The sequence below is a fragment of the Pimephales promelas genome, chromosome 22 (genome assembly GCF_988280905.1).
Source record: "Pimephales promelas chromosome 22, fPimPro1.hap1.1, whole genome shotgun sequence".
NCBI classification, from domain to species: Eukaryota; Metazoa; Chordata; class Actinopteri; order Cypriniformes; family Leuciscidae; genus Pimephales; species Pimephales promelas.
In genome coordinates this window covers 28,929,716-28,957,280 of record NC_142790.1, presented here as the reverse complement: position 1 = coordinate 28,957,280, position 27,565 = coordinate 28,929,716, and the positions used below count along the sequence as shown (strand labels likewise).

The 27,565-nt window shown below is 37.0% G+C and overlaps 1 protein-coding gene across 2 annotated transcripts in view; it reads left to right on the top strand.

Annotated features, from left to right (window-relative positions):
* scn5lab (sodium channel, voltage gated, type V-like, alpha b) overlaps nt 1–27,565 on the top strand; it is a 144,789-nt gene that overhangs the window by 94,829 nt on the left and 22,395 nt on the right. For both annotated transcript variants that reach the window (XM_089125950.1, XM_089125951.1), the window contains exons 17-18: nt 11,220–11,657; nt 22,748–22,868. In XM_089125950.1, the coding sequence (XP_088982076.1) occupies nt 11,220–11,657; nt 22,748–22,868 (559 nt within the window). The remainder of the gene's footprint in view (nt 1–11,219; nt 11,658–22,747; nt 22,869–27,565) is intronic.

Genomic DNA, 27,565 nt, shown 5'->3' with positions numbered 1-27,565 from the left:
CTTGCACTTTGAAACTTTGCAAAGTAACAACACGCCTCTCTTCGGCATCCACATAATTTGAGGATTTATATCTGGAGCACAAACACACACTCAACTTTAATACTTAGTGCTAGAGGTTACTGAGCAATCATAGTAGCGATGTTTGCTTAGCAACCCCCAGAAAATATCATTTAGCGGCCTGATTGTGCTGTGCTGGTATTTTATCAGGACACATTGCTATAAATGGACTCCTCCTGGGTTGAAACTCAATGGCATCATTAGCTTTCATGGGCTCTTAATGTTTTCTGGAGTGCATTATTTCATTAGCAAGGCCTTGAGTGGCCCTCAAGAGTTTTATTGCTCCGACTGCCATGGAGCTTCAGATAAACAGGATGAGCATCAATCATGTGGCTCCACCCCCAAATATAATGGGCTCAAATACACAGCGTCCCGCCGACCGTTGCACTCCAGGGTTCACAGATGCACTGCTGTGACTCAATGCTAATGAATGTAAATAATAATCAGCGCTTTTTATTGAAGGGGAAGGTCTTCATATACCCAACAATAGAAGAGAGAGGAAAAACATGATGAAAGGAGAGAGACACGTTATCTTATAGGGATGTGTCCCAAGCCAATTACGTTATTCGAAAAAAGGCTTCAAATACGATTCTGGATTAATTAAGAATAACAATTTTTTTTGTTTCAAACAAAGGTTCTCCCACGATTCTGAGTGGACAACTAAATAAAATAACATGTAATTCACTACAGGTTCTGAAAAAAAATGTTAAGTGCTGTAGTCTAACTCGGACTCGGGTCGCCGAAACACAACCGCACTGCTACTGGCACTGAAATATTTAAATAAATGTTATTTAATGAGTTATACAATTCATTTTTGTTAAATAATAATTATGAAGGAAACAGAATTGTCTGTCTATGTATGCGTTTTGTCCATCATCACTTAACTTCATTGAAAACACAGAGAATCATTATCTATGTCTTCAGGTCAAATAGTTCAGCGCACAGCATTAAGGCATAAAAGCTTAAAAGCTTCTTGAGTCTGAACTCTAATAGTAGCAGATTCTTCCACAAACACTTGAGTCACAATTCCATGAATTTAAATAACCTGTTTATTTCAGAATAACTGTGGGAGAAGAGTCAGTGCAGGTAATTGTGTTTGTGTTTGTGTGCATGTATGGGGGGAGAGAGAGAGAGAGAGATCTGGATGAAGTATGCTCACTCGTCCAGGGGTGTGTTTCCCGAAAGCATCGTTAGCCAACTATGTTCAACAAGTCGATGTTTCCCGAAACATGAGCATTCGCAAACAGCGTCGCCGAGGTGTGTGTGTGAGCGACAGATCTATCTATCTATCTATCTATCTATCTATCTATCTATCTATCTATCTATCTATCTATCTATCTATCTATCTATCTATCTATCTATCTATCTATCTATCTATCTATCTATCTATCTATCTATCTATCTATCTATCTATCTATCTATCTATCTATCTATCTATCTATCTATCCATCTATCCATCCATCCATCTATCCATCCATCTATTCATCCATCTATCTTTCTATCTATCCATCTATCTATCTATCCATCCATCCATCCATCCATCTATCTATCTATCTATCTATCTATCTATCTATCTATCTATCTATCTATCTATCTATCTATCTATCTATCTATCTATCTATCTATCTATCTATCTATCTATCTATCTATCTATCTATCTATCTATCTATCTATCTATCTATCTATCTATCCATCCATCCATCCATCCATCCATCCATCCATCCATCCATCCATCCATCCATCCATCCATCCATCCATCCATCCATCCATCCATCCATCCATCCATCCATCCATCCATCCATCCATCCATCCATCCATCCATCCATCCATCCATCCATCCATCCATCCATCCATCCATCCATCCATCCATCCATCCATCCATCCATCCATCCATCCATCCATCCATCCATCCATCCATCCATCCATCCATCCATCCATCCATCCATCCATCCATCCATCCATCCATCCATCCATCCATCCATCCATCCATCCATCCATCCATCCATCCATCCATCCATCCATCCATCCATCCATCCATCCATCCATCCATCCATCCATCCATCCATCCATCCATCCATCCATCCATCCATCCATCCATCCATCCATCCATCCATCCATCCATCCATCCATCCATCCATCCATCCATCCATCCATCCATCCATCCATCCATCCATCCATCCATCCATCCATCCATCCATCCATCCATCCATCCATCCATCCATCCATCCATCCATCCATCCATCCTCTGTCTATCCATCCATCTATGGTGTCACAGTACTTTTTTGTCAGCATCAGATTAAAAGTCACATCAAATAAGCGGCCCAATCAGATGATAGTCTGGGCTCAGGTGGAACTGACTGTCACATTTTCAGCGTGAAACGGGATCAAATGCATCGTGCTTGTTTTTTTAACCCTTCTGAACCGAAACCGAAGCCCCTGTTGTTGTGATGCTGCGGGGTTTCAAGGCCAGTTGATAAAGCGTCTCATCTCACATATTGAAATGCCACGTTGGTGGCTGAGCGGTGATTTATTCCTCATTGGGTCCTTGGCTTTCCTGCGGAGAGGGCGACCCTCATTGTGTTATGAGAATATGAGCATACAGCAGTTTATTGTTCCCCAGATGAGCTGTGCCGGTACTTTACTGTGCGACCCGACGATAAACCGGGGAAAATCCCACAGACACTCACTGAATATCATCGGGACATGGACTCTTTTCATTCAAGACAAGAATAAACTCCCAAAAGCACATAATTAAACTAGCTAATACAAGATATCAATAAAAGCTATAAAGACAACATTAGAACTGCAATATGACCTGGACCATCTCTGAAATTACACACGACAACCTCCTAAAATCTCCGAATCTCTCTGGATCAAGCTCTCCGGCTGTTTCTGTCACAACAGATTCTGTGACCCAAAATTGAATTACATAATGTTGACATTTAACAAATGCTTTAGTATTTGATTCTGATATTAAGTGTAGTTTGTCCTCCGACTGCTGCTTGCTTGAGTTCAGGCTATTTATTAGTTTGTTTGTTTACAAGCATCACGTTCATTAGCTCTTATTTAAAAGAAAAAAATTCAAAATAAATATTTGCCATTGTTCCTATTACTCCTTTTCCCCAATTAGTCCGTATGACCTAATAAGACTCAAACTGAACAGTGTAGTTATGAAATATATTTTGATAAATGTCCTGAACGCAGTGAATGTTTGGTTCGGTGTACTCTTGACGTCACTGTACTGTAAACTCTTCCCTGTTCTCGATTGTTCCCAGTGTCTAACACACGAGCGGCAGTATTGAGCGCGCTGTGTGACTTCACTGGAGGTTTGATTTTACAGTAGTTAAAATAACACATTGATCTCTGGCTCTGCGCTTTCACTGGGCTTATGGGTAATCTGGCCTGCTTTCTGTGAGCGCAAACCAAGCCCTGATCAATGAAACAGTGTTATGACATTACAAAACAACAGCGCTCCTGAAAAATACAACCCGAGGTGATCCTCGTGTCTCTTCAGCTGTGACCCACAAACACAGATCCGTTTCCCAGAGAGATCTCAAACAGGTTCAATTCAAGTCTCCACTTTACCTCAAAAATGCATTGAGAAAAGTTTAAAATGTGTCTAAAAATGGAGATATTTGGATTTCATAAAGATTTAATATGTTTTTACGTGTAAAATATGTCTCAAATTTGCTGAGAAATAATATTCATAAGATTCATAAGATGATTTTCATAGAAATCTCATGTTTTTTGTCATTTGAAAACGTGCCAGACTTATTTTTTAAATATATTGCAGTGCATGTTGAGATATTTGGTTCTCAAATATGTTTTACTAAGTTTAAAATTATTGAGAAATTCTTCAGAGATATTTGGTTTTCATTGAGCTCTCAAATACACTGTAAAAATGAATATGCTTTATCTAATCAATAAAATTGTGGCAACAGATTACAAGCAATATTATTAGAATTGAGTAATAGTTAATCAAATTAACATTCTAATTAATTCTAATTTGTACAATTTAATTAATAATATTGCTTGTAATATGTTGCCACAATTTTATTGATTAGATAAAGCTTATTATTTTTTTCAGTGTATATTGGATTCGAGTTTCAACTTTATCTCAAAAAGGTATTGAGAAAAATTTCACTTGCTATTGATAGAAATCTCAAATATGTCTTAAGATTTTGGAGAAATATTTTAATTCATTTTGAGATATCATTTTGACTTTTGATTGCAGACTATTTTAAGTTTAAACTTTGTGTCAAAACACTTTCTCTGAGAGATAGATAAAAGCAGACGTACAAAAGTAAATATTGAGATCTCTTTAAAGCCTAAATTAAAGCCAACTGCTGAAACACTTTTCCTTTAGGATGTTCTGTTGTGTGTGTTTACCATGGGTCTTATGTAAGCAGCTGATGCAATGCTGTGTGTGTGTGGGTGTGTGTGTGTGTGTGATGATGGTCCGTGTCCTGAGACATTAAGCGCTCGAACCGTCCCTGTGCTGTTGTATCGAACGACCCGACGGGCCTTTAGCTGTCGCTAGCAGCTCAAAATAGCTTCTACTGTCGGTAACATCAGTGTTTACACACACACACACACACACACACACACACATCTGTGTCTTTTGCAATCAATGTCCATTTTTGACTAGTTTTGAATTAGTTTGATTATTCAGATTTTTATGATATTCTGTCCACTTAAAGTGCAAAGTGTTAGCGATTAGTTTAGGCGTAACTGAATATCCAGATTGAGTTTGCATCAACAGTGTGTGTGTGAAACTCCCGTGACCTCTGGGCATCAGCGTCAAACGTAATTATTGAAATGTCAGCAAGAGGCTTACGAATAATTCAGCGCTTACACTGTTATCAAGTGAACGTAACACTGTGTGGAAACTGTGATCCACAGAGGAACTGTAACCGGAGCACCGCGTCTCCTATTAGCAGGACAAGTGTGTGTGTGTGTGACGTCTGGTTTTCGACAGAACCGACTTTATATTATATATTGTTAATCTACACTGTAAAAAAAAAAATGTGTTCAATTTACGGTAAAATACCGGCAGCTGTGGTTGCCAGAAAGTTACCGTATAAAATATGGTATCAAGAATTTACGGTAATAAGGTTTTACAGGCTTAACTTAAAATTTACAGAAATAACCCGTATTTAATTATCTAAAATATACTGTTAAATTATCAACCATTTGAACTGTTAATTTCTGTTTTATACCATAGTAATATACTGACATCCATCAATCACAGCAGTAATAAGAGTCACATGATATATGGAAACTCATCACATGTAGCTCTTTCACAAGAAACTTAATATTAATATACAGAAGCGGCACAGTTTCATTCACTCAAACATTAAACACCATCATGGTAACACACATGAAATTTTAAAAAGGCAGTAAACATTAATTTAACAACATTAAATGTCACATAAAACCCTAATGTACCTAACTGATTAGAAAGAGACTGAGCAAACTATGAAGAAACAAGTTATTTCAACAAAAATACATCAAGTGTGGAGTGTCACGCAGGGAATAGTGGGAATGTCAATTTACGTTTTTTCACTGTAAATTATACGATGAGTTGTTCATTTTCACTTTAAAATCTGTAAATTTAACAGTATTTTACAGTAAAATTACATGAAATTTACCATAAGATCTATCACAGTTATTTACCGTATATAGTAAGGAAAGGTTCTGTTAACCAATTAACAGTTTTTCACTGTAGCATTTTTACTGTAAAAATTACAATAATTTTTTACAGTGTATATTCTATATGCATGTTGTATATTTGATTAGATCCACTTTAAGCAGACATTTAAATACTTAGCTTTTGAGTAATATTATGCAATAATCACACGGAGAGTTGATTTGTAACTATACCTTTCACAAGTTTGCGCTCTTTTGAAAGACATATTTTTATTAATCTAGGGTGCATTCAATAAATCAAAAGCGACTGTAAAGACATTTATAATACTCTTTTTTTTTTTTTTAAATGTTGTGCTTTTCTATTCATCAAAGAATATTTAAAAAAAATAATATGAGCATTGATAATAATCATAAATGTTTCTTGAGCATAAGATCATCCTATTAGAGTGATTTCTGAAGGATCATGTGACACTGAAGACTGGAGTAATGATGCTGAAAATTCAGCTTCATTGTTCATCACTGAAAATGTTGCAATTGCTAGATTTTTGCGTTTGCTTAATAAAGTGCAAAACATCCTGGATGTGTGGATCCGACCGACCGAAAGCAGAGGCAGTGGCTAGACGCTCTATGCGATAAATTGAGCTTTGTGTTTCTGCTTCCAATCAAATAAAAGTAAACGCCTGGCATTGGCCAATGCTGAAGCTTTGAGCTGTGCACGGCTCTGATATATGAGTCTGGCTGGAGGTTTGCACCAGGGCAACAGCAGCGAGGTGAACAATGCAACACAGTCTGAGCGAGCGTGTGAGAACTATTTCTGCAGGTGAGCGAAACAACAATGTGTTGCCATGGCAACCCTTCTGCCCCACACACACACCCGACCGGCACCAGCCGGAGAGAGAATCACGCTCTCTCCGACTCCATTTTCAATTTCAAATTAGCTTTATTAGCATGACTGTGTAACACAATGCTGCCAAAGCAGTAACACATTATATATGAATAATAAAACAAACAAAACATATATGAATAGATCATGTCATATGTGGCATATTCTTCTACATAAATGACCCATTTTAAAGGGGACATATCATGCAAAATCCACTTTTTTAGCCCTTAAATGCATTTTGTTGTATATTTGGAGTGTTTATAAGTACAGAAAAGATTAAATTATTCTCTTCAGGTGCTTCGTTTATATCTTTATATTCTGTTTTGGTCATATTTTTCAACCTGTTCAGATTTCGTTCAGATCGTCTATGACGTTTTTTGAACTATCACGTTACCGTATTTGCAGCAGAACTGACGAATAAGGACATCGACTACCGGTCCGACCATTATTATTTCTCGCTCCGATTTTGTAGTCCGAGCTCAATGATGCAGAAGTTACGAGAGGGCAAGTCAAAATGTTCGGTTGTTGGATGTAGTGACCTTCAAGGATTCCCACTTCAACAACCTCCGCCAGTAACGTTATACAGAAGGGTTTGCCGATCGACTTCGTCTGAATGAGGGGTAAATTCCTTCTATCTTTGGAGACGACGAACAGAGCATTTCGATAAGCTGTAAATATCGTTAATAAAAATAAAGTACTTTACTTTCTTAAAACACATGGTGGTCATGGTTTAGCAGTACCTTTGTCTTTCTTTGTTTTGTTTTGAAGTAACGTTACACGTCTGCAGTATTATTGTTCTTGAGTTTCGTCAATGCTCATTTAGCTGCTTTTCTAAACGTATCATATTATCAATACAGATTGTTTGTGGTAAGATTAGACCGTAGTCATTTATCTTGTTTTAACAAGAGAAATAGTCGACTTTCACTAATAACACAAAACAGTTAACTCACATACCAATACATCCATATGATGAAGACGTTGTTCTGCAGGTTCGTCGTCGTCTTTATCGACTCGCTCGCTCTGGCTTGATGGACAAGTCTTCTGTTGTTGACATTTTATTAACGTGTGAATAAAAATGTTCTTATCGTATATAATCGTATATCTCTAATCAAACTACAATAATGGGGGGTTGAACCGACCGTGAACTCATCGACCTGGAGAGCGGGCGGGGTGTGACGCATCTCCTTTTTATTTAAAGGGACCGCTTTGAAACGGGTCGCTCACAGACGCACATCAGAAAAGGGGCCTGTGGAGCTATAATAATGAGGAATTTAGACCCAAGCATTGCAGTTATGTTTTAAATAGACCACAACAGTATGATTTATATGTAAAAATGAATGATTTAAAAGCATGATATGTACCCTTTAAATACACATTCATCTTTCCAGAGGTGAAGTATCCCTTTAAACATCTCATTCAACATCCCAGAATAATGTTGGTGAGTTTTTTTTAACTCTTTCCCCGCCAGCGTTTTAAAAAAAAGTTGCCAGCCACCGCCAGGGTTTTTGACGATTTTCGCTAAATTTGAATGCCCCTGCTGAATATTTTCTTCCATGAATATATGAAGATGATATATATAAAAATAAAGATCTGAGCCTCTGCTTTTTGGCAAAAAAAACGTTTTTATTTTATCTTCATCTGTTCTTTTTTTATTGCCTCTTGAACAGAGGTAGGTTTTGTCAAAAACACAACATTTTGGACAAAAAACTGAGAAAAAGGTATTTTTATCAAACAAGTGCATTTAAAAGCAGAATACATTCAGATGTTGTTTCCTTCATATCTAAAACTTTCCAAAATAAATTAAAAACATAAAATAAATGTAAAATATATCAAATTTCCCAGGATGTAAGGTAAATGTAACTTTTGCAATAAAACTTCTGCCTCTCTGTGTTCTACCTGTGAATAATGAATAATTGGAATTACAATAAACAGGCCTAGACACACACACACACACATACACAAATACATATTACAATGTGGTAAATGTGCACAAAGAGAGAAATAATTTGACAATTACACCTTCATATTTAGACAGCCACACATAAATGCCTGCACACACACATAAATATTATAGTGTCATAATATTATACGATCTATCTGCGGCACGTCCATGGCTAGCATGAACATGTGCATCTCTCTCACTGACTACTTCGTCCCGATCAGATTCAGAATTATCAAATAAAGAGTGATCGGACTCCGAGTCCATTAACCTCCAGTACTTCAGCCATATACCTCTGCATTGTCTGTCTGATACATTCTCACTACTCCACTGTTTGAGACGATTGCGATCTGTTTCTCTGATCAAAGAGTTGCGCAATCATTCAGGACATGCGCGCGGGTCTTCCTTACCGTATACCACCTAAAACACGGATACCCGGAAAATTCCGTGTTTGGCGCAGATGCGTTTTTTCATTAAACACGGAAAATTCCGTGTTTGGCGGGGAAAGAGTTAATAGAAATGACTCGTGTCAGTCATCAGGCACAGAATATTGCTTGGCATTTTGTCTGGCGTCTCGCGTGTGTTATTGGAATATCCTCGGAGAAGGGGATCCCACTTTCAATAATTTTGATTGGCTTCTTTCATTCATGAGCTGCAGCCGAACGATTATTGGGAGGAAATTGCAGCTGCTTGCAACACTAGAGTTGATTATCAAAGTACCGGCACTCTGTGCTTGATGTGCATGTCTAATCAAAGCGTGCTGTACTACACACACACACACACACACACAGTTGTCCATTGAACGAGGCCCTGTCGACCCCCTCCGAGTGTGTAGGTGGTAGATGTGACATTTAAAACCAGTTCCACATCTCACCTGCTGTTCACAGGCCTCACACTGCGACAGAAACACCCGTGTCTCGGTGTACGAGCACCGGAAGAGACTCAGACCCTGAATAGTTGGCCGTAAGAAACGAGCTGTGTTTGAAATGCGAACAGGTATAGAAGTCGACTGCCTACACACAGTCAAACAGAAGAATAATGTCTGGGGGGAAAGGCACGCTGTGTCTGAAACTAAAGGCCGGGTTAGATCATTCTGTCATGGTTTACACACTCACGCTGTTCCACACCTGCGCGACTTTCCTTCTTCAGGGGAAGAAACACAAAAGATGTGATGCTGTTCATTTCCATAGCATGAAAGTGTACACTGACGGCGCTGTCAAACTCCTGAAAGCAGCATAGATGTACTTCATAGTGCTAAAGTGTGATGGTGATTTTGTAGAGCATGGCGTTACTGTGAACATCCACTGCACTGTAATGTTTGCATGATGAGGACAGTCGTGTCGAGCTGGAGGCCTCAGCAAAACTTCCAATGGGACGCACGACGGCTTAAAACGATTAAAACGAGACCAAACAAGGTGTAAAATAAGATCAAATATTGCTTGTTTTCCTGTTAGCGCTGTCATTTTTAGTTAAGAACCAGATCTCTTAAGGTCTCAGATATATAATATATATAATATATAATTATTTTATTTTATTGGTTTATTGTATTGCCACTCCTAGTTTCAGTAATTAAAAAGTTTGAAAATGAGCATCTTTGTCATTTTAGTAGAAAATTAGGGAATCAACAAGCTTGAGAAGAGCTAGATTAGGGCTGGTTTAGGCCTGGTTTAGAGCTGGTTTAGATCTGGTTAGGGCTGGTTTAGAGCTAGTTTAGGGCTGGTTTAGAGCTGGTTTAGATCTGGTTAGGGCTGGTTTAGAGCTAGTTTAGAGCTGGTTTAGGGCTGGTTTAGAGCAGGTTAGAGCTGGTTTAGGTTTTGTTTAGAGCTGGTTTAGAGCTGGTTTAAGGCTGGTTTAGGTCTGGTTTAGGTCTGGTTACGTCTGGTTAGGGCTGGTTTATAGCTGGTTAGGGCTAGTTTCAGGCTGGTTAGAGCTGGTTTAGGGCTGGTTTAGGTCTGGTTAGGGCTGGTTAGAGCTGGTTTAGGTCTGGTTACGGCTGGTTTAGAGATGGTTTTGGTCTGGTTAGGGCTGGTTTAGAGCTGGTTAGGGCCAGTTTCAGGCTGGTTAGAGCTGGTTTAGGTCTGGTTAGGGCTGGTTTAGAGATGGTTTAGGTCTGGTTAGGGCTGGTTTATAGCTGGTTAGGGCTAGTTTCAGACTGGTTAGAGCTGGTTTAGGGCTGGTTTAGGTCTGGTTAGGGCTGGTTAGAGCTGGTTTAGGTCTGGTTACGGCTGGTTTAGAGATGGTTTTGGTCTGGTTAGGGCTGGTTTAGAGCTGGTTAGGGCCAGTTTCAGGCTGGTTAGAGCTGGTTTAGGTCTGGTTAGGGCTGGTTTATAGCTGGTTAGGGCTAGTTTCAGGCTGGGCAGAGCTGGTTTAGGGCTGGTTTAGGTCTGGTTAGGGCTGGTTTAGAGCTGGTTAGGGCCAGTTTCAGGCTGGTTAGGGCTGGTTTTGGGATGGTTTAGGTCTGGTTAGAGATGGTTTAGAGATGGTTTAGCTCTGGTTAGAGCTGGTTAGGGCTGGTTAGACCTAGTTTCGGTCTGGTTTAGTGCTGGTTTAGAACTGGTTAGAGTTGGTTAGCGCTGATTTAGAATTTAGAGAGATCGTCCTTGACGTTCATAGAGAGATGTTCTTTCCAGCGTTTTAAACCCCCCCACAGCTTTCACGTTCTCCTGAATGTTTCTGCTTCTATTTCCTCAGGTCTTGAACCTCTTCTTGGCGTTGCTCCTCAGCTCCTTCAGCGCGGACAACCTCTCGTCTCCGGACGAAGACGGAGAAATGAACAACCTGCAGATTGCCATCGCTCGCATACAGCGGGGAATGCTCTGGCTCCGGCAGGCGCTCTGCGACTTCTTCAACGGGAACTTCAAGCGGCGGCGGCAGAAGGCGAAGGAGGCCAAAGCCATGCTGAAGCTCAAGAGACTCAGCCAGCAGGCGCACTGGGTGGAGGGGAACGGGACGGCCGCCGTCATCGAGCGCGGCGGGGAGGAAGACAGTTACATGACCAACCCCAACCTCACCATCAGCGTTCCCATCGCACCCGGAGAGTCAGACGTGGAGTTTCCAGAGGAGGAGGAGGAGGACGAGGAGGACGCGAGCGAGAGCTCGGAAGAGGAGGTGCCAGAAGAAACCAAGCCGGTGAGTAAAGCTAAATCTTGCATACTTACTGGAGGTTTGTACAGGCTTTAAACTTAAACACCCTCCCCCTTAGAAAAGGGTTTCTATTTATGAAAGTATCCCGGACGAGCCCCCATTTGTCAAGGCCGGCTCGCAAGCTTAATTATCAAAAGGAATAACATTTATTAAACTAAAACCATATCCCAGTCTGTCAGTGACGCTGAAGTGTACTGTACATTCTGCTTGGTTCATGTTTGGTTTATATTTACCCATCCGCAAACTGCAGTCTGTGAGACGGCCTCTTCTCGTCTGCCGTCGGCCAGAAAAAAACAATTGCAAAGTGGAACAGACTTCATGTCTATGGTCGAAACGTGAGACTAGATCTATAATATTCTTAAAATGTGGCATTGATGCTCTCATTAATGTTTCATGTGAGTGATTGTGAGCTTAACGGCACAATAATGCAGTTGCATTGACTGAATCTGGTGCTCTTCTGAAAAGTTTAGTTTTTTTCCACCCCAGAATATCATTTTTTCATTGGAATGGGTCGAAACTTGGTAAAGGTTTTGGGACTTGCAATGTGAACACAAAAAAAGAAAAATCATGGACTTGATTTGAACAGGTTAAATGGTCCTGAAAAATAGTCGCACTTGTGTTCCCCGCGTTTGATTATCTCACTGTTTTAGAGTAAAACATGTTTTTGGAAATATAAGATTCATATAAAAAAATTAAAATAGAATCTTTGCACATTTTTCATAACAATTTCACTTTTTAAAACTTTTCATTATTTCACTTCTTTCACTTCAGCAATAATATTTCAATCCTGTCTTTGAAAAAAGATCAAAGTGGAAATCTAATTTTCAGGTCTACGCTCAAAAAGTGAATAAATGGATTATAAATATAGCATAAAAATAATTTAGTACCATCAAATCTCCTAAAAATATTAACTATTTAATTAAAAAAAAAACATTATCAAGCTAAAATATAGTACATTAATTTCATTGAAACAAATAAAAACATTTTTGACCGAGTAGGGATGGGCAACGATTAATCGTGATTAATCGCATCCAAAATAAAAGTTTGTGTGTACATAATATATGTGTGTTTAGTGTGTATAATTATTTTGTATATATACATACCCACACATGCATGTATATATTTAAGAAAAATGTGTTATTAATATATCAAGTATTTATATTTATATATAATATTAATTGTGAATAAATATATATAAAATATATTCATGCACATATTTCTTAAATATATACATGCATGTGTGGGTATTTATATATACAAATTAATTATACATACTACACAAACATGTATTATGTAAACACAAACTTTTATTTTGGATGCGATTAATCGCTGCCCATCCCTATGACCGACACTCGAAGACACCAGAGGGTTCATTTAGTGTCCATTTAATTTACTAAACAAATCCCGTTTCTTAACCGGTTAACAAGTGCTGTAACGGCACGGCGGCTCAAATCCCACACTCTTAAAACAGCAGGATCACGAAGGTTTCAGCTTGTCTCCATTCCTTCAGCATCTCGTTTCCCTCCGTCTCTTCCTCAGGGAAGTCCAGGCATAGAGAGGCTAATAAGCGTCTATCAGACATACACTCTCCGTCTGTCTCGGCTGATGAACGCCCACTCCCAACAGCTATTTTCTCCTGCGTCTTCCTCCAGAGATGTTTTTCCTTGAGGACACCCCCAAAACTGGAGGTCATCATGTCCACACACACACACCCCGCTCAGATCTATTAGTTTTCTCCGACTGAATCGTGGCCATATGCCTGAGCGAGCGCCTGGAGGTTCAGCATGCATATGTGTTACACACACATCACAGATGCTTATGAAAGAGGGATTATGAAAGACTTTGCATGAATTCAGACACACACACTCACACACTCACACACATATATATATATAGAGAGAGTGACAGTAAAGATATTTACAAGGTTGCAAAAGATGAATACTGATGATAATCATAAATTAATCATAACTAGATTTCTGAAGGATCATGTGACACTGAAGACTGGAGTAATGATGCTGAAAATCACAGGAATAAATCACACTTTACTATATATTTACATAGAAAACAGATGATTTACATTGGAATGATATTTCACAATTTTACTCTATTTGGTGAGCAGAAGAGACTTCTTGCAAAAACAAAAAAATGACTGAGCACAAACTTTTGAACGTTTATATTTATATACAAAATACATCTCAAAATTATAATTTTTTTTTAGTTCAGATTTTCACTTAAATTCTGTATATAATAATTTTTTACTAATTATTTTAATTATTACTGATTATTATTTTTTACTAATTAATGTATAATAGAAGATGCTTTAAGTTAAGCTGAATGCAAAGTTACGGTTGCACACAGTGAGGATAAGTAGCACGACTCTCGTTCGGAGGCTCTTCCCCAGCGAGGGCCCCTGGTTCACGGGGTCCTGGTTTCCCAGCATGCACTCTGCTGGCAGCTTGGCATCTGCAGAACGCTGGCAGTGGGTATGGAGAATTCCCTCTCATGATGCCGTTGTGTAACACACGGACAACCCGCTCGCTCGTGTCACGTTGCTCAGGGAGTCCACACACACACACACACACACCTGTGCTGCAGACTCACCTGTGAAACAACTAAATATTTGACCATTTTAATATCGTTTTAATTTTTCAATTTTACATTTTTAAATATTTTATATATTTTTAATATATTTCCATTTTTAAATATTTTAATCTTTTAATATAGATGTCCATGTAAAATATTTAATTTTCATTTTGTAATGTTTCAATTTTTTTATATTTTTAATATTTTATATTTTTTTAAAAACTTTTAATTAGTTATATTTTTAAATATAGTTTGTTTTTATTGTTTAAAAATTTTCCATTTTTTATGTATAATATATTTTTTTATGTATAAAGTATGTTAAAAAAATGTATTGTAATATTTCCATTTTTAGTTGCAATATTTTAGCATTTTAATATAGTTAAATGTTCTAATATTTCCATTTAAAAAATATTTTTTCAATATTTTTTTAAAAATAATTTCCATGTCTAAATCCTTTGAATATTTCCATTTAATTGTTTTTAAATATTATTTTGTTTAATACAAAATATATTTTGTATTTTCTTTTTAATTAAAATTTTAGTTTTTTTTACAATTTATTTTAATTTTGGTTTTAGTTATTTTACTACTCAGTTAGTTAGTTAGTTAGTTAGTTAGTTAGTTAGTTAGTTAGTTAGTTAGTTAGTTAGTTAGTTGGTTAAGTTTCTCATCAAGTCTTAACATCTAAAGTCTAAACATGAAGTTTTAACATCACGTTAACTGAATGGAATTGAATATAGTGTTTTGATATGTTGATGTGAGTCAGGAGTTTCGTCCACTCTTCAACAGAGTCATGTGTTAACTGGCAGATCAATGACACACACACACACACACACACACACACACACACACACACACACACACACACACACACACACACACACACTCATAGGCCTTCTGGCTGACAGTGTGTGTGATGTCCATCTTTACTCCTGAAAGTGCTTTCCTCGCGTCCTCTCGACAGGGTGATCTCACACACACACACACACACTGACCCTTGAATGAGTGTGTTCGTCTGAAACACTGTGATGTTGATGCTGAAACTGAATCTGGGACACACACCTGTGTGACGAGGGACTTGATGAGCCGCTGATATTTGTTTTCTCTTTAATCTTTCACTACACCTGTTCCACCTCATTCTGTCCCTCTACATCTTTTATCTTCTCGTTTACCTGTTCTTTTATCTTTCTGCACACCTGTCCTCTCTCTCTCTCTCTCTCTCTCTCTCTCTCTCTCTCTTCACAAACTCTTGTATTATTGTGTGTTTCTCCTCCGCCGCTGATTATCAGGGCTTCCCCAGAGCTAAAACTGATTGTAGTCTGTCTTCATTCATGCTCTCTCTCTCTCTCTCTCTCTCTCTTCTGGCGTCATTAATCAGGTCTGGTTTCTGTATAAACACTGAGTGACGCAGACTCACACTATACTGTATATTTGCTTTACAGAGAGCATTTTAGTAATGCACTCGTACTGACTCGTGTCACGACTAATTCTATTCATTTATTTTTAGATATACCAATTTATTTACTTAAAGATTTTGTGATGTAATATACACTGTTTCTTGTTTGTTTTTATTTACTAATACTGATATATTTTTATTGATTTATTTTGGGATATAGAGAATATTTATCTTTTATTTATTTGTTAAGATACTAATACTAATATACATTATTTATTTATAGTTATACCTAATACTAATATACATTTATATATTTATAGGCAGAGTTTAAAAAAGTAATTAATTACTAGTCACTAATTACCTTTTCAACAGTGTAGTTAGAGTACTGTACTAATTACTCTCTCTAAAAAGTATTTAATTACTTTTAATTACTAATTACTTTCAAAATCCCATATCCCAGGATAGACATGAATCTGTTTTAATTCTTTCAAATAAATACTATAAAATTGCATGAATTATCCTTAAACTGACCAAGGTGGAGAAGGTTACATTATAAAAACATACTTTTTAGCATCAGACAATACATTTTGATGTTAAACCCACATTTATGTCTGATCTCATGACATTTCACACTTTTTTCATATTTTACAATAATTCATACGAATTTGTACGAGTGCGGTCGTAATATTTAGACACCTCATAAAATGCATACGAATCGCTGTGAGATCGGATTGACACAGTATTTACCTCAATTACATCAGAAGTAACTGTAATTAAATTACAGATAAATTAAGAGTAATCCCTTACTTTACATTTTCAAGGGAAAAGTAGTTAAATTACTTAGTAATTAGTTACACCCAACACTGTTTATAGGTAAACTAATATTCATTTCTAGATGTATGGATAGACCATTATGTATGTATGTATGTATTCCTGCGGTTATTATTATGGGCTGTTTTGTCCGTGTGAATCTCCTGTAAGAGTGATGCAGACGCCCCTGAGACTCACATTATACTGTCACTTTGCATTTCCGAAATTTTTGCATTTTCCTTTTACAACGCTGCACTCGTACTGTGTGACACTGACTCGCGCGTGTGTGTGTGTGTTTATGTTTACAAGGAGTTTCTGGTGTTTTGCATGGGTTCAGTGATCAGGTTTTTCACCGTACAAAAATGTCAGAGAGTCGCCACCGGCTCACAGTCACACCTGAACCACAGAGACAAACACGAGCACACACACACACACACAAACGCCTGTGATCCAACCGTTTCAGACTCTATGAGAAAGAACTGAAGTGCGGTGGATATTATGAGGAAATGAAAGTGTTTTTTTGACCAGCGCCGTAGGAGACTCCAAAACAACATCAGGAACATCAAAACTAAATCAGAAAAAAGCATAATAGGGCGCTACAATAGTTAAGATTACAGTTAAACAGGAACAATTCCTTGTCTAGATGGAGTTTTTTACAGTTTTTTCCAATTGCTAACACACTGAAATGACATGCACAGCACAAATCTTTAAACAGACACACAGAGAGCAAAACTTCTTCTCAAGTTTCCAAAAGTCTAAACACATTTTCTGCTTCACACACATTTTGCATTTCAAAATGCCACTTTTTAAATGCACTGAGCACAGTTCTCTGCATAAGACACAACAATCTGACATAAAGTCACATGTTTGCCTTTTCAAAACACTACCGTTCAAAATGACACTAAAGAGCTAATAATTACATGTGCCATCTGGCCAAACACCTCAATGGTTAATTGTTAACACTTCAATCAGGATGTAAGCACTATAAAAACTATAAAACTATAAAACATTATTTTTCTTGCCCCCCCTTTTTTTTACTGTAATATATTTTCTGTAACGAAAAAGAAGTAAATTTGAAGAGTTCAGATGCAAAAGCCTCTAAATGCCATTTGAAATTTTCTTCTTTAATGATGATTTTTATCAAACTTGTATATTTAAGTTCAGTAATTTCACTTAAATAACAATTAATAGGTAATTATCATTGCCATTTAAGTGAAATTACTGAACTTAAATATACAAGCTTGATAAAAATCATCATTAAAGAAGACAATTTCAAATGGCATTTAGAGGCTTTTGCATCTGAACTCTTCATTTCAAGTTCATTTTAGTATACTTCAGTAATGTTCAAGTATATTTTTAAGTATACATTATGTAGTAAGTATACTAATGTCACTATGTACTAGTAGTAAACTTGTAAGTGTACTATTTTAATACCGCTTGGGACTAAATTGGCCCACTTTTAGTACATAAAAGTATATGTTTAAGTGTACTATAAGTGTAACAGTAAGTGCACAACTAGTTCATAATTATGTATCTCATGTGTACTGCAAGTGAATTTATGGGTATACTAGTAGTTTACTTTTTTACTGTAATACTTATACAAGTATACTTTGAATACTTAATTATACTTTTAAGTATTTCTGGATCAAAAGATTGAGTACAAGAACAGGACAAATATACTTGCTTTTCTCTCAGTATATGTCAAGTATACTTCTGAGAAGTACAGGAAAAATAAACTGAAAGTATACTTTCTTATTTTTAGTTTAAAAGAAGTATACTAATGGCACACTTGAATAAACTTTTTTTTCGCAAGGGTTTCTTTTTCAGTTTACTGTTTTTTGAAAGTAATTTTTTTCCAGTCCCATGTAAATATTTCTGCTGTGCATCCGTTGCACTGACTTGTTTACTGTAGTGACAAAACCAACACAGTCTCATCCCAAAAAGTCATATAACTGACGTTTTGGGACGTCTTTTGACCATACGTCAATATCCGCCTTTTTAGAGCCCCCTTAAACGTCGGTAGATGGCGATCCCGGGCCGTCATACAACTGACGCTTTACCTTTAACGTCGGTTAGGTGACGGGTTAGGTTTAGGTCTGGGGTAGAGTTAGGATCCCATAACCTCATCTACCGACGTTTAAGGGGGCCCTAAAACGGCGAATATTGACGTATGGTCAAAAGACGTCCCAAAACGTCAGTTATATGACGTCTTGGGATGAGACCGGGTTGAAAAAACACATTACTGTAAAATGAAGTTTCAACAGCAAATATTTCTGTGCATGTGAACAATCTGATACATATTTTAGTATTATGGCAAAGCATACTAAAGATAGGAGTGCTTTTCATGATGCCCAACAGTGTGTCGTTGTTTAGGCACAAATCTGGTAATACGAATGAAGTGTGTGCCAGTTCATGCAAAAGTTTGATTTTGATAATGCTTCAGTGCTTCATTTTGCAGGATATATGAGGTATTTTGTGGTTTTGTGAATTGTGTTAAGTATTTTGATAAAACCAGACTAGTTTGCAAAATTGTGTTTAGCAATTGGAAAAAACTGTAACACACACGTGACTTAGTTTGACACGCAGCTGAAGAAGAGTTCAGAGGACACAGCTGGTGTTGGTCCGAGATCAGAGAGTGTGTGTGAGTGTGTGTAGGAGTGTGTTCTGTTGAGGTCTGGTGTTCTTCAGTGGGTCGCCGGTTTGTCCAGTAAACGGTAATAATGCAGTGTGTGTGGATGGATGTGTGATTGACAGGTTCTCAACAGGTGGATGTGATGCATGGTTTTATTTGTTCTTAAATCAGCGGTCAGTCGAATAGACACACACACACATACACGCACGCAGCGAGGTCTGATTTCACATTGTGGCCCTGTCCCCCCGCGGGAGATTATTTACGGGGCCTTTGTGCAACTCTACCCCCCTCAGTGCTGGGATTCCTCGCACGCCGCCGAGAACGCCATTAAACTGGAGTTTGGACGCGTGCGAGACGAATAAAGCTGCCGTCACGCTTCCTCACACTCACAAAACACAGCGATATTGATGATGTCATGGCCTGTTTACTGAGTGCTCAGCGAAACCGTATCATATTCCACCGCAATCACAGCGAGTCTGAGGCGGAGGAAAGCTTCTCTGTGTGTGTCGGACGAGGAGGACAGCTGCGGGATTTAGGGAATGAGAATTCGAGGATTATGGAAGTGGAGGTCAGATGTGAGAATCCGACGTTCAGACTGAATGGAGAGAACATTCGATTAGTATATCTAATGTCACATATCTCATATCTGCTTTTCTCTTCTTCTTTTCCCTCTTTTTTCATTGGAAACACTGATCATATTTTATGCCCCAAAATTATTTTAATGACAGTTATACACTTTTACATAAATCATTTCTAAATCATATTCATTTATTATTCTATAAAAGCATTACTAAAAGACAGACGAATTTTGTCTTTAAGAATCATTTGCTGTAATGATCTGTAGTGTGGAGTGACTTTATGGCATCAGGCATGTGACACAGGCATGCTCACAGCTGATTGGTCCAAGTTCGTTTTGCAACCTCACACCATGAGCATCACCTGACCCGGTCCAGGTTAGCCGTGTAGTGTGAGTTATGGCGACGAACACGCTAAAAGCCAAACCACTTTCATGGTGCCTAAAACCCAAGGTTGGCACAAACTAAACCAGCTTCATGGTACAGGCCTCAGGACAGGGTGAGGTTCAACTAAACCTCACAAATCAACTAAACCTCTCAGATCAACTAAACTAAACCTCACAGATCAACTAAACTAAACCTCGCAGATCAACTAAACCTCACAGATCAACTAAACTAAACCTCGCAGATCAACTAAACCTCACAGATCAACTAAACCTTACAGATCAACTAAAATAAACCTCACAGATCAACTAAACCTCACAGATCAACTAAACTAAACCTCACAGATCAACTAAACCTCACAGATCAACTAAACCTTACAGATCAACTAAACCTCACAGATAAACTAAACTAAACCTCACAGATAAACTAAACTAAACCTCACAGATAAACTAAACTAAACCTCACAGATCAACTAAACTAAACCTCACTGATCAACTAAACTAAACCTCTCAGATCAACTAAACTAAACCTCACAGATCAACTAAACTAAACCTCACAGATAAACTAAACTAAACCTCACAGATCAACTAAACTAAACCTCACAGATCAACTAAACTAAACCTCACAGATCAACTAAACCTCACAGATCAACTAAACCTCACAGGTCAACTAAACCTCACAGATCAACTAAACCTCACAGATCAACTAAACTAAACCTCACAGATCAACTAAACTAAACCTCACAGATCAACTAAACCTCACAGGTCAACTGAACTAAACCTCACAGATCAACTAAACCTCACAGGTCAACTGAACTAAACCTCACAGATCAACTAAACTAAACCTCACAGATCAACTAAACCTCACAGGTCAACTAAACTAAACCTCACAGATCAACTAAACCTCACAGATCAACTAAACCTCACAGATCAACTAAACCTCACAGATCAACTAAACTAAACCTCACAGATCAACTAAACTAAACCTCACAGATCAACTAAACTAAACCTCACAGATCAACTAAACTAAACCTCACAGATCAACTAAACTAAACCTCACAGATCAACTAAACTAAACCTCACAGATCAACTAAACTAAACCTCACAGGTCAACTAAACTACACCTCACAGATCAACTAAACTAAACCTCACAGGTCAACTAAACTAAACCTCACAGATCAACTAAACTAAACCTCACAGGTCAACTAAACTAAACCTCACAGATCAACTAAACTAAACCTCACAGATCAACTAAACTAAACCTCACAGATCAACTAAACTAAACCTCTCAGATCAACTAAACTAAACCTCACAGATCAACTAAACTAAACCTCACAGATCAACTAAACTAAACCTCTCAGATCAACTAAACTAAACCTCACAGATCAACTAAACTAAACCTCACAGATCAACTAAACCTCACAGATCAACTAAACTACACCTCACAGATCAACTAAACTAAACCTCACAGATCAACTAAACTAAACCTCACAGATCAACTAAACTAAACCTCACAGATCAACTAAACTAAACCTCTCAGATCAACTAAACTAAACCTCACAGATCAACTAAACTAAACCTCACAGATCAACTAAACTAAACCTCACAGATCAACTAAACTAAACCTCACAGATCAACTAAACCTCACAGATCAACTAAACTACACCTCACAGATCAACTAAACTAAACCTCACAGATCAACTAAACTAAACCTCACAGATCAACTAAACCTCACAGATCAACTAAACTAAACCTCACAGATCAACTAAACTAAACCTCACAGATCAACTAAACCTCACAGATCAACTAAACTAAACCTCACAGATCAACTAAACTAAACCTCACAGATCAACTAAACCTCACAGATCAACTAAACTAAACCTCACAGATCAACTAAACCTCACAGATCAACTAAACTAAACCTCACAGATCAACTAAACTAAACCTCACAGATCAACTAAACCTCACAGATAAACTAAACTAAACCTCACAGATCAACTTAACGCCACAAGAGTTCAGTTTTACTCTCACTGGTCTTTCAAATGTTAGTTCAGATGATCTGGGATGTTTTATTGCGCCGTCGGGGGAATCTGTCATCCGGAGGGCAGTTCGGCTGTCTGGTATTACATTTCCTTGAACAAGCTCACACCGTCAGTCAGACAAACACACACACACACACACACACACACACACACACACACACACACACACACACACTCGTCAACGCTCCACTTAGCATGAGCTTCCTCTAGTTTGAACAGACGTGTTGATGGACTGAGTGTGTCACAGTTTGACAAGGAAACCAAGTCGCACCTGGAGACTCGCTCACCCCTGAACAGCAGAATAAATCACACACACACACACACACACACACACACACACACACCATGCAGAATAAAGATGGAGGGTTTCCACGATTATGCAATAATCGTCTGAATGTTTGAAAAGGATTTTTTTCCAGGCCTATATAATGTCAAATCTATACATTTGTCTTGTCATGCTCATGTCTAAACGCTTGATCCTGCACGTGATCCTGCATCTCTCCGAATGATTCGTTTATAAATCTGAAACAAAATGAGAGTTTTGCTTTTAATTCTCCAGGAATCATGAATGATTGCAGAGGTGAACAATATCATAAGTAAGTAAGTAATAAGTAGATTCATCGGTCCAGTGATCTGATTGGCTCTCGTGATTTTCAGAGCGATGAGACCAGCCTATCAGAGGGCAGCACCATCGACCTCAGGAAGCCCGGCGAGGAAGAGGACGAATACTCGGAGATGGCCGAAGAAACCATGGATCCGGAAAACTGCTTTCCTGACGGTGCGTAATCTGATGCACACATTCTGTGTTATAGACCACAACAACACCGGTCCAGAAGCACTTCCTGTTTCAGTTTTTTAACACTACATAAAAGCTGGGATAAAATACAACCAACAGAACATTTAAAACTGAATCAAAAAGTTAAACAACATCTTTAAGATGTTTTCTTTACATGTGAAATAAAGAAAACAGTTACAAACTGAAACAGGAAGTGTTTCTGGACCAGACATCTTGTGAAATGGTCTGTACATTTTAAGGCCAGACAAGGGTTGTTTTTTTAGGGAAGGACTACATACCTGCACACATCCCTATAGCTGGAGCTCTTAATACGCATTTGCGCGCCGTAGCGTTTTTAAAGTTTGCATAGAGAGAACTTAAGAGTTTTCTGTTTTACCCAAGCATGCCGCACAAGCCCTGAAAAGTGAAGCCAAAGCGTCTCGATCGCCCCCCGGTGGCCGGTCCTAGTATAGCTCACCAAACCCCGCCTCCACGAGTTATTCAATGACACGTGAGAACAATTAAATTACACTTTAAATATCTTTTTATTATATCAAATATCATTATCACGCTGATGTAAGTTCAAGTGTCTGTTTAAAAATAAGTTTGTTTTTAGTTAGTTACGTGATGCTACTGTATAAAAGCGGTGGTGTGACGTCATGATTGACAGGCGAAGTACTAACAGACTTTGAGGAGATTGTATTTATGGATTGTATTTGTGGATCCGAATGTGTTGAAATGAATGTGTAAAAACTTTTCAGTGTTCCTCATGATGGAAACAGTTGTATGAACCCAGAGCTTTTCTGAAGGTGTTTTGCAGTATCAAGCCTGTGAGATCAGTGTTTCCTGTGATCCTCCTGTTTACTCGCGTTCTCAAGCGCAGGCCATGTGATAGAAAACATTAACCAATGAACTGACATTTAAAAGGGCGATGGGGCATTAAATTGGATGTCCTGCGTCAGCATAGATTTGAAAAGGCCCGTCAGAGACGAAATGGTCCTGTGTTAATTTGATGATGACTGACTCTCTGTATTTAATTTTGTTGAATGCATCGACCCGCCGGTCCAGAGTCATCCCGACACGCTAAACACGCTGACTATAATAGTTTTATACGATTAAAGATCACTCATTTATCTTGATTATAAGTCATGAAATTAAAGGGCGGCTTTTAGTGTCGAAATAAGACAATTGAAATCTTAATTATTAACGTTTACAGATTCCTCTAAACAAGGCAATTAAACGAGAAGTGCTAGTAATACAAAATCATATTAAGTTCTAATTTTTCAAGTAAAAAATGTTCTGTATAAACTCATTTTAAACATCCCTTTATGCCAAAACGTCTAAATAATGAATGTTTAACAGATTTGATTTTTTTTTTCTGGTGATAAAGTAGCGGTTTAATTCATATTTAATGAAAATTTAAAATGAAAGAATGATCTAAAACTAAATCCATAAAATGGTCCCATGTTGGGAATCTCTGTATACGAGTCACCTGACGGAACCGTTGAAGGTTCCAAATGGAATGTTTAATTCTACAACTTTCCCTCCAAATTTGAAAATAAGACATTAAATAGAGGCGACTCAGCTTGAGGGTCTTTATATTGTGTGCATTTGCTTTGTTAAGAACGAGTTTGTTCTGAGAAGTGTGTGTGTGCATAACAGGCTGCTTGTGAATATTTGAATGCTGTGTTGTTTAATTTAATCAGTATTGGTTATTCCAATTAAAATAATAAAATGTGTGTGTGTGTTCCACAACCGCCTCAAATCTGCATTCATAAGCTGTGGACTGCGATTGCTTGGCGGGACGGCCCATAAACTGCTGTCTCTTTTAAGGAGAGAATGATTTATGAGAAATGAGCTGCATGTAATTCTCAGATGACAGGACACATCCCAGCGTTTCGTTTGAGGCCGGATCGGATTTCTCACCTATAAATGAAATAACGGCACACTTTGACATGCCTGGATTGAATCAGCACAGCTCTCTGATGGAGAAGTGAAAGGGCAGATTCACACATTACTAAGGAGAAGTCACTCAGGAATCAGAAATCTCGGAGGAGAATGTGTCTTTATTGCCCAAAAAAAGTGCAATGCAATAAACACTTTCTAGTTAGAAATAAAAAAAATTAAAGCATTTTACATTTTGCATTTTAAATGATTCATGATTTAACATACCACTTTTTCCTGAAAATTAATTCACTATGTTAAATACAGTATTCGCATCAAAATATGCAACATATTAATACTTACGTATTCTTTTATTTAATGTATATCAGTAAATGTATATTGCATATTTGTGTATAACTTTTTTTATGCACATACTAATATTGATTTTTTTTTACATTTTTATTTATTTATTTGTTTGTTTATAGGCATACTACTAATACCAACCTACATGACTTTATTGCCCCCAAAAAATGCAATAAACACTTTCTAGTTAGAAGAAAAATTAAAGCATTTTACATTTTAAAATGTAAAATGATTTTATTGCATGATTTTTATAGTAACTATGTTAAATATTAGCATCAAAACATGCAACATATTAATACTTGCATGCATTCTTTAATTTAATGTATATCAGTAAATGTATATTGCATATTAGTGTATAACGTTTTTATGCACATACTAATATTGATTTATTTACATTTTTATTTGTTTGTTTGTTTGTTTGTTTATAGGCATACTACTAATATCTACCTACATGACTTTATTGCCCCCAAAAAATGCAATAAACACTTTCTAGTTAGAAGAGAAACTTTACATTTTACATTTTGCAATAGTAATGCATTTTAGAAATGAATGATTTGAATGCATGGTAACTTAAGGATTTAATATACCATATTTTTCTAAAATATAAGTCACGTTTTTATCATCTAAACTGTGCGACATGCTCATAGTTATTATTTATTTATTTAAACGTATCAATGAACATACTAAGATTAATATACATTATTTATACATATTTATTTCTTTATAGATGTACTAATACTTTCTAAAATATAAGTCATGTTTTTATCATCTAAACTGTGCGACATGCTAATATTTATTATTTATTTATTTAAATGTATCTATAAACATACTAAGATGAATATACATTATTTATACTTATTTATGTCTTTATAGACGTACTAATACTTAATATACATTATTTATTTATTGATTTATTGATTGCCTAAAAAGGTTGCTTGAACAAGCACAATGCAATAAATGCTTTTAATGGAGAAATTAATGCATAATATATCATAATTGAAATTTTCTGGGAATAAAATAAATATGTATAGGTTTGGTGTTTATATAAAAGCGGTTTAGAGCGTATGCCACTGTCAGTATGAGCACTAGAACAGTAATGTGCCTCGTAAGCAGGCGTTCGCATGTCCGTTCCCTGAGAATGATGAAGTCACCGATACTCCAGACTCGATTCGCTCTTGATGTTGTTAATTGTCTGATGAATGCTGATGCCCGAGTGCTAGATGTCTGAGGAGCGCAGGGGCATCGCTACAAATTGAGTTGAGAGAACCCTGTTACCATAACCCTGTTATTAAGTTTACAGGCAATAAGTTAATTTGGAAGAGCTCAGATGGCAGTAATGGAGACGCTTTGACGAGCACGCGAGGCTCAAATGGGATTCGATGGCAGGGACCGGTTGATACAGACGTGGAGCTTTGAGAGCGCCGGGATTATGGCACATAAAGACCCGCAGATTAGCGAGACGAAGACCTTTTACAGCAGCGGCGGCGAGGTCCATTTAGCAGCCAGCGCTGACTTCATCACTTCCCTCGCTGACGTGTGTGTGTGTGTGTTGCACAGACATCGATCTCCAACTGTGATCTTCTGGAGTGTTTTCAAGCTCTTTGAACTCTTTTGAAGTCGCGTTTGAACAAAGAGGTTTTGAAAGTGGAAAAGTTTCTGCTTCTCACTTATAGTCTGCGATCGATGCGTGGATTATCTATTATTGTATTACCAAATATAAAGTAGTTTGGCATGTTCTTCAATACAGTATAATTTAAAGTTAAAGAAGTGAAGCAGTTTTGTTTTAAAATACTATTATAATTTAGACAGTGTTGAAGCCATTTGCATTTATTCATTTAGTGTGTGACAAAAACACACAACAGGAAATGATGTCATAGCACGGACCTCAGTATACTCAAACAAAAATCCATGATAATTGTACAAAATAATATACAATTTACTTCAGAGAATTACTTTGTGAAGTTTTTGTTAATGTTTTAAAATATTTTTTATATGTTTTCATTTTATTATTTATCATTTAGTTACATTATGTAATATTTTATTACTTTTTAGTTGGACACATTGAGCTGATTAATATTTACGTTGATTGAAATTAATTTCAAATAAAATAAAATATTTCTTTAAAATATTTAGAATTGTGTATATATATATATATATATATATACACTGTTAGACCGTACCAGGTTTTTTACAGTAAAATATTTTTACAGTAATTTACTGTAAAAATGCACTAAAACTCAAGTTAACTAAAAAATACAACTTATTAATTTTAGTGCATTTTTACAGTAAATTACTGGCAACAGTGTTGCCAGTATTTTACTGTAAAAAACCTGGTAAGGTCTAATAGTGTATATAATAAAAAGTTTCATAAATAAATACAAAGTTTTATAAATAAATAAAAAGTTTAGTAAATATATAAAAAGTTTAATAAATAAATAAAAAGTTTAATAAAT